Source organism: Panthera uncia, chromosome B1, assembly GCF_023721935.1.
Source record: "Panthera uncia isolate 11264 chromosome B1, Puncia_PCG_1.0, whole genome shotgun sequence".
Classification (NCBI taxonomy): Eukaryota; Metazoa; Chordata; class Mammalia; order Carnivora; family Felidae; genus Panthera; species Panthera uncia.
Genome location: NC_064811.1, coordinates 170,237,785 through 170,246,398, shown reverse-complemented (window position 1 = coordinate 170,246,398; position 8,614 = coordinate 170,237,785). Strand labels below are relative to the sequence as shown.

General features: G+C 51.9%; 1 protein-coding gene across 5 annotated transcripts in view; it reads left to right on the top strand.

Annotated features, from left to right (window-relative positions):
* The first annotated feature begins 253 nt into the window (after nucleotides 1-253).
* ADRA1A (adrenoceptor alpha 1A) overlaps nucleotides 254-8,614 on the top strand; it is a 109,526-nt gene continuing 101,165 nt past the window's right edge. For 3 of the 5 annotated variants that reach the window (XM_049631627.1, XM_049631623.1, XM_049631628.1), the window contains exons 1-2: nucleotides 254-565; nucleotides 1,794-3,348. In XM_049631627.1, the coding sequence (XP_049487584.1) occupies nucleotides 2,466-3,348 (883 nt within the window). In that variant the 5' untranslated portion in view covers nucleotides 254-565; nucleotides 1,794-2,465. Of the gene's footprint in view, nucleotides 566-1,634; nucleotides 3,349-8,614 lie in introns of those variants that run through there. The other 2 variants (XM_049631624.1, XM_049631626.1) reach the window with 2 other exon arrangements.

Below are 8,614 nucleotides of genomic sequence, written 5' to 3'. Positions count from 1 at the left end.
AGTTTTAAAATCGCATCATTTAAAGAAGTTATTTCCTATAAATAAAAATCGCACGCGCGCGCGCGCGTACACACACACACACACACACACACCACGCACACACAAACATCTTTTTCAAGTAAAGCGAGAACGCACTTGTCCACTCAAGACAAGCAGGAGGGGGGAAAATACGGTTGTGCGCATTCTGCCTGTTGCCGCAGAGTAATACGGTAAACAGCCGATCACCGTACTCGCTGGGGCTACTGCCTGTGTGACGTCAGCGAGAGCTAGCTGCAAAGTTCCTTGCCGTTCTTTGCTGATGTCGGGGAGCTGAAAATTAAAAGGGTGAACGTGGAGTTATGGGTTGGCCGGGTTTTTTTCTTTTCCTGTTTTCACTCTTTATTGTAAATTCTGCAGGTAAAGCGATAGTGAGCCGGGCGCTTAAAGACATCTGTAGAGGAGGGGTGAGTCAGCGGGTGCAGAAGGACTAAGAATTGGTTCCTTGGAGGGACGGTCGCCTCTTTCCCCAGAGAGGAGGCGGCGGGGCTGCTCCTGGGACCGAACCCCCGTCCTCTCCCCGCTCCAGGTGAGTCCGCTGCGGCATGGGGCGCGGGCGTCCACAGGGGCCGGGATGAGGGCAAATAGCCCTCGCTTCCCGCTGAGACGGAACCCGCACTTTGCCCGTGCGCCCCCCGCTTCTTTCACCCGCTCTGACACCTGCATCCCCACCCCACCCCGTTTCCCTTGTATATTCTGGAAAGTTACCTCCTAGTTAACAAGTGTGTCTTTTGGTTCGTATTTATCGCCCCGAGGTAGAGGAAAGAGGCTTTCTGCAGTTGCTGGCTTTTAGGACCACCTGTGAGCTCTTGAACTTGTGATTTTCACCATAGCCTTTGCCTGGGAGTCCGGCCTCAGGGCCCGACCCCAGAATCGTCAGAAGGCAAGATGGGTCCCCACTCCTCGCACTCCTGCCTCAGTCCCCGTGGAAACCTAAGTATCTCACAAACACCGTGGCCCCCAGCCCCGCAAAGCGAAGCGTCCCGCATCCTCCTGATTTTTAAGCCTACCACATCCGCAGTGGCCGCCTCTTGCAAAGCCCCTTCTGCAGAGTGGCGCTCGCCCTCTCCACCACTTCTCCCCCGGCACCCCCGCAGCCCGTCCGGGTGTGGCCGGAGGCTCAAGTCCTCCGGCACCGCTGCTCCTGCGGCTGGAAAAGGGCTCCTGGACCGATCTCGGTCGCGTTCAGCCCTCGGGCCCCGCCAGCTTTTTCTCGGGACCTGGCCCTCGGGCCGGCTTCGCGGGTCGACCGACCCGCGCGCACCGCACACCCCAGTGTGAATTCCACCGGCGTGAGCGTGCGCGTGGCACTGGCTGGCCGCGGCCCCCGGGTCGCAGCGGTTCCCTCTCCCAGGCCGCCCCCTCCAGGTGACTGCGAAGCAACCTGTTTAAATGGCACCCGGGTGGATCCTCCAGTTTCCACCGGCCAGGCTCGGCGCGACACACGTACGCACCAGCCGCAGTCCCGCCTAAGCGAGCTTCGCGGGGTTTAATCTCGCTGTGCGGCCGCGCGTAATTGGCCGCCGCGGCTCGGGGTTTGTTTGCTTCGGCTCTTGGAGCCGGCCAGAGGCCGCGGGGCCGCGCGCCAAAGCAGGTTCCCAGCGGCTCGCGGTCCCCTTCCGCGCCGCCCGTGCTGCAGCAGGGCACGCCGCTCCGGGACCGCAGAGTCGCCGGGGCTCCCAGCCGCCGGGCCCGGTACGGCCTCGCTCCCCAGGGCGCCCGGTATACACCCCGCCTTTCTCTTTGCGCTCTTTCAGGGGAACGCGGGGCCGACGACGCCCCGCAGCCGCCTCGGTCTTGGCCAGCGTTTCGCGTCCACTTCCCCCGGCCTGCGCGCGCAGAAGCTGGATCTAGCACGAGTCCACCGCGCGCCGGTCACACTGTGGGTAACTGCGGGCCGGGAGAAGCGCCCAGATGCCGGCGGTCCCCGCCTTTGAGAGTCGACGGCACACCGGTACTTGATTGTGGGTAGCGGGGAGGCTGGCGCTAGATTGTTGAATTCCCAGTTGCGCGCAGAATGCCCAATCTTCTAAGCAGGACGGATCGGACAGTACGGAGAAGCGGGCTCCTGTAGTTCTGGGATTACATTTTGCAACGTGTCTCCTCGAGCTTCGCGCCAAGCCTGGGGGAGGGAGGGAGTTGGGGCCGGAAGGCCAGCGCCGCGAGTGGATAGGGTCCGCGGGTAGCCCCGCGTGTGCGTCCCTGGCCATGTCGCCTTTAATGCCCTGCCCTTTTGCGTGGCCTTCTGAGGGTTTCCAGGGCAGGCCGGGGTTGCTTCCCACCCACACGCCCTCTCTCACCCCCAGCTAACCCCAGCGGGCAAGGCTCCCCAGAGCCGAGACCTTTTGACTCTGCTCCCTCGCTCCCGCCTCCGCCCTCGCCCGGGGGTGGCTCCCGAGAGCCGGACCTCGCCGGCCCCGGCTGGGACCATGGTGTTTCTCTCTGGGAATGCCTCCGACAGTTCCAACTGCACCCATCCGCAGGCACCAGTGAACATATCCAAGGCCATTCTGCTCGGGGTGATCTTGGGGGGCCTCATCATTTTCGGCGTGCTGGGCAACATCCTAGTGATCCTCTCCGTGGCCTGCCACCGGCATCTGCACTCGGTCACTCACTACTACATCGTCAACCTGGCGGTGGCCGACCTCCTCCTCACCTCCACGGTGCTGCCCTTCTCTGCCATCTTTGAGATCCTGGGCTACTGGGCCTTTGGCAGGGTCTTCTGCAATATCTGGGCGGCGGTGGACGTCCTGTGTTGCACCGCGTCCATCATGGGACTCTGCATCATCTCCATCGACCGCTACATCGGTGTGAGCTACCCGCTGCGCTACCCCACCATCGTCACCCAGAAGAGGGGTCTTATGGCCCTGCTCTGTGTCTGGGCGCTCTCCCTCGTCATCTCCATCGGGCCTCTGTTTGGCTGGAGGCAGCCGGCCCCTGAAGACGAGACCATCTGCCAGATCACCGAGGAGCCGGGCTACGTGCTCTTCTCGGCCCTGGGCTCCTTCTACGTGCCACTGACCATCATCCTGGTCATGTACTGCCGGGTCTACGTGGTGGCCAAGAGGGAAAGCCGGGGCCTCAAGTCCGGCCTCAAGACTGACAAGTCGGACTCGGAGCAGGTGACGCTCCGCATCCATCGGAAAAATGCCCCGGTAGGAGGCAGCGGGGTGTCCAGCGCCAAGAACAAGACGCACTTCTCCGTGAGGCTCCTCAAATTTTCCCGGGAGAAGAAAGCGGCCAAAACACTGGGCATCGTGGTCGGCTGCTTCGTCCTCTGCTGGCTGCCTTTTTTCCTAGTGATGCCCATCGGTAAGTCTTCAAACACCCCATCTTTGTATTTAGGGTTCCTCATCCCCTTCCCCTTCTGCTAGAGTCAAGGTCAGGGGTGGCAGAAAAAGGATCTGCATTTCAAACAGCAAAGCCAGAGGTGGGGGTGGGGAGGGGAGCAGGTAGGAAATGCTCCCCCGTAGAAAAGTAAATTTCAGTTTCCTTTCTTTTCCAGTCTCATTTACAGTATGTCCTTAGGCACCTTTTCAACTACTGTAAAGCTGCTTCCAACAGATGCAGATTAATTGGTCTCCTTAATAAGAACGTCAGCTTTTCTTAATGCCTGTAAGCATGTGTTTAATTTAAACAGATCCTCTCTTCTTTGGAGTCTCAGAGTCTCCACCACACTCTTAGGCAGGGCTGTGGGATTCCACTTTCACCTCTGCCGCTCTGAACTGCAAATTCTCTTGGCCTAAAAATAAGCACTGTACTTATGCTGAACAAATGTGTAATTTTATTATTAGATTAGATTATTCCTAAGGGTTAGTCATAATGGTCTGCTTAGTTCTATATCTGTGTTAATTTTATTTTCTGGATTCGGTATGGAAGAAAGTGTGGTGAGCCCCTGACAAGGAAAAAAAGATGATTTTATGTCCAAAAGAATTTAAGCTCTAAAGAATTCAACATCATGTTTCCTATAAGTAAATACTTTCCCCTGTATTTTAATAGTAAGTAGCAAAACAAACAGTCCTCTTATCCAAGAGCGTTCTGGAAGCTGCCGATGACACTGTTTGAAAATAATGCAGTAATGTTACAAATCCAATTTTTGCAAATGCTAAATTAGCTGTTGTCAAAACTAATTAGCTCATCGTAAGTATCAGCAAGCTGATCCACTTGGAATAGTCATCTATCCCCGAAAGGCCTTCGTGAGATCCCAAAATGGTTGTTGGCTATTTTTAGTTTGGGAGCTCAAGTATAGACCCACACATTGGTTATCCACTAACTGTAACAAACAAAAACAATATGGTAAAAGTTAATAAAAGTTTGTTTCTGGCACCTTGGAGCCAAATTTAAGTAGCATGTATTTAAAGTACTTTACTTTGCAACTCCGTGTAATAATAGCTATTAGTTTTGGGGGCCAACTTGGTTTCATTTGTCCAGGCTTTTTTATTTCATGCATCCCCTCAACAACTCAGTGAGGTTTGCATTATTATTCTGAAATCACAAGTGTGGGGAAGGTTCTGGAGCTTCTCTAGTACCATAGCCACCGGTCACATGTGGCTATTTAATGCAAGTTAAAGAAAATTAATATTCAGTTCCTCAATCTCACTAGCCAAAGTTCAAGCGCTCAGTAGCCACATCTGGCCAGTGGCTACTGTTTGGGAACCGCAAAGATATAGAACATTTTCATCGCTGCAGAAATTTCCATCCAACAGGGCTGCTTGAGAGGCCCTTCTAAGTTCACTAGCTGACTTTCCATTGTGCCTACCCATCATTGTTGCTGACTCTGCTCCTAGAAGTACATCACAGCTTTGAATTTATTTCAATAGCACTCTACCTGAGCCCCTGCTTCCCTATCTTTCTGCAGCCCATCTCTTACTTCCTCCTGAAGTTCGCCTATTTTTTCATGCATCCATGTACTTATCAAGTGTGTACCGAGCAATTGTTCTAGACATAGTTTGAGCAAGGCAGCAGACTCCTTGCCAGTAAAATGTTTGCATTCTTCTGGGGGAGATAGACAAATAAATATATATTAAGAAGTCACGGGTTGCTAAACACTATAAAAAACTAAGCAGGATCAGAGGATAGAGATTTGTAGGACAACGGGGTGGGTGGTCAGACGAGTCCTCTCTGAAGAGGTGATATTTAAGCAGAGACCTAACTGAAGTGAGGAGCAAACTTTACAAAGTCTGGAAGGACCTTTTGGGCAGAGGAACGGCGAGTACAGAGATGGGAAAGAGCCTGACCTGTTCAAGGCAAAGCAAAGACCACCGCCTGGCTGAACTACAGAGAATGAGTGGGCAGACAAGTCCAGAAACAGGCTGTGGAAATAGACAAGGTCATGTGGGTCTTTTAGGCCCAAGTAGAATTTGCATATTATTCTAATTGTGATGGGAAGACATCCGATTGGACAGGTTTTAGCAGGGATGTGGCTGGTTTTATATTTTTAAAGGATCACTTGGGTTTCTGGTTGGAGAGTGGGCTGTTTGGGGGGACGATTGTGGAAGCAGGGACCCCGGTTGGGAGGCCGTTAGAGAAGCCAAGGGTGGAAAGACCGAGATGTCTTGCACTTGGGTGAAACAGGTGGAGGTGGTGGGAAGTGATCACATCCGGTACTTATTTCAAATGTGGAGCTGACAAGGTTGGACATAGGGTATGAGAAAAAAGAGAGGAATTAAAGATAACTTCCGGGTCTGGGGCGTAAGCACCAGGGTAAACAGCGCATTTTACTCTAGGAAAACCAGAGAATGACTGGATTATAAGGGGCTGGCAGGGGCGTGAAGTATAAGTGTTTATTTTGTGTAGCCACGTAGCCATGCCATATAGTCATATATCTATTTGACATCTAAGTAGGAATGCCAAGTGGCAGTTAGATACATGAATTTGGAGCTGAGCTACCATATACACTGGGAACACATCCATATATTTAAAGCCATGGAAGTGAAAGGATCTACAAAGGAGAACATAATACAGAGAAAAGAGAGGTAAGGACTGAGTCTTGGGGCATTCCTGTACTTGAGGGCCAGAGAGAGGAGAACCAATTAGCAGAAGTTGGAAGAGAGTGGCAGGGAAGAGGGAGGAAAACCAAGAGACCGTGTTGATCCCAAAGCCAAATGGAAATGTTTCAAGAAGGCAAGAGTATTCATAATCTATTTACTCTCTTGCCTCCCAAGAATATTCAGCTGTGTCACGGGCGACTGCTCGGCCAAGGCAGAGGAGGGCTGGGACTCAACATTGGACTTGGCCATGTGGAGGTCCTTGGTGATATGATGGGGTCCTCTGAGAATAATAGTCTCAGTGGAGTGATGGAGAGAAAAGCCTGCCGGTGTGCTTTCTAGAGAGAATGAGAGATGGAGAAGTGGGAGCAGTGAAAAGACACAACTCCTGGGAAAGGTTTTCCTAGACAGTGGAGCAGAGAAATAGAGTATAGCTGGAAGGATCTAGAGAGAATTTCCAAAGGTGGGAGATAGGATACCATTTTGATGGAATGATGGTATAGGCAAGGGAGGAGGTGGGGTTCAGTGCCCAAGTGAGGGTGAAGCCGGGGTGTCTAAGCACAGAGGCAAGCACATACGGAGGGGGAAAGGTAATCCCCTCTTTGGTGTATGTTTATGCCCTCGAGAAAATAAGCAAGATCATCAGCTACGAGTGAGAAAGGAATAAGAAATGATTGTTGGTTTGAGGAGCAAGAGAAGATGTGCAATATTCACCTGTGAGGCAAGAGAGTAAATAGATTATGGAAATTTAGTAGAGTCACCAGGAAGTCCTGAGGACATATTTGAGATTTATAGCCAGTCACAAGTTGAAAGTAAGACCAGTCGAGAAGGTTGCGCGTTACTCTCCAACAGCTAAGAGGCTGAGGGTTATGGGTAATGTTGCCGATGACTGTACGTAGGAACCACAGTAAAGACGTGTGTTTGTGCAGGGACATGAACTGGAACAGATTAGGAGTCCTATAGAGTCAGATGTTGGACTAAGCTCAGGTGATGATGGGGGACTGGGGGGTTGGGATTTCTGGTGGTGGCTGAGCCGTCCAGGGAGGTGGGCTGGTTCCTAAGCTCACTCAGGGGAAGGGGGGCTCTGGTCTAACCATGGCCTTCCTCTTGGATCCGCTCTCCTGGGGAGTTAGTAAACGTTGAGCTGAAGTATTACAGTGGAGGGGAGTGATGGCAAGACAAGAGCACCCAGAATCACTGGGCTTCCTTTAAATCCAAATAATGGGGTGCCGCGGGAGGGAAATTGAAAACTCCTCTTTGGCAGCCTGACCTGCTGCTCCATATGGCCGAAGATCCCTAAACCTACCAGATCTGTGGTCCACAGCTTCTTCATGGCACCAAACAAGCAAGAGACTATTTCTTCCAGGTTTATTGACTGTATAATAAGTACCAGGCACTGAGTTAGAAAAAGATGCATAAAGCACATTCCCTGCCTTCAGGGGCATCACAATCTAGTTAAGAAAACAAATTAGGAACAATTATCACAAGTGTAGGAGGTGGTATTGGAGGTGCTAAGGGAACACCTGGGTGACTCAGTTGATTCAGCGTCTGACTCTGGATTTTGGCTGACGTTATGATCTCACAGTTCATGAGAGTGAGCCCCATGTCGGGCTCCATGATCGGTGTGGATGGAGCCTGCTTAACATTCTCTCCCTCTGCTCTCCCCCCTGCCCCCTACCTCCCTCTTTCTCTCTCTCAAAATAAAAATTAAAAAAAACAAAAAAACAAAATAAAAATAGGAGTGCTAAGGACTATAACAGTTAACGGTGCCTGGAGGTCACTGTGGAAGCTTCTAGAAGTATCATTGCTGACTTGAAGCCTGCACTACTTCCACTGGGCCATCAGCGAGGTATTATTTGTCTTTAGTAACTGTCTTGAGTCCATTTTTCCTGCGAATTGTGGACAGAAGAATACACATGCCACTATATTCTCATACACAATGGACACAAGCTCTTAAGTATGACAAGTACAACAGAGAATAGCGGGACTCGAAACTAAGCCAGGCAGGCATGCACGTGGTATAGCAAGCTGAGAAGCCAAGTGCCCACATGTGTGGGAACCAGCCCAGGATAGCCAGGCGAGTGAGCGCTCTCTATCGCTGAAGGTCACTCCTCTACATTGTGACAATGGCTCCTCACAGACTCGGCGCTTTGCTCTTCCCCTGCTCCTCCCCTCGAGGCTGGGTGGATTTGCTGGACTGAATAGTGTGACTGCAGGTATGAATCTGACCTGCCCACTTCCAACTCTACGTCTTGCTGGTTTCGTTTTCTTTTTGCATCCTAAATGTCTGGTTGAAACTCGGAACCCCTTGTGGGGAGGGGTGTCACATGTGAGGATGATGTTATCAGCCATGGACACCTGGGAGTAAATGTTTTTAAAAGCCAGGTTTTGATCATGGAGATGACTAGGGAGAAGATGAAGGTGTCAGCCTTCTGTGATAGAAAGAAGGGTAAAAAATATGCCTCAGGGGGGCGCTCCAGCGCCTAAAGCATGTACAGCATCTTTGCCTATTTCGTCTTTTTGCCTAGAACCCGCTAGTCCCAGAGTCAGTGCGCTGGCGGGGGGGGGGGGGGGGGGGGGGGGGGGGGGGG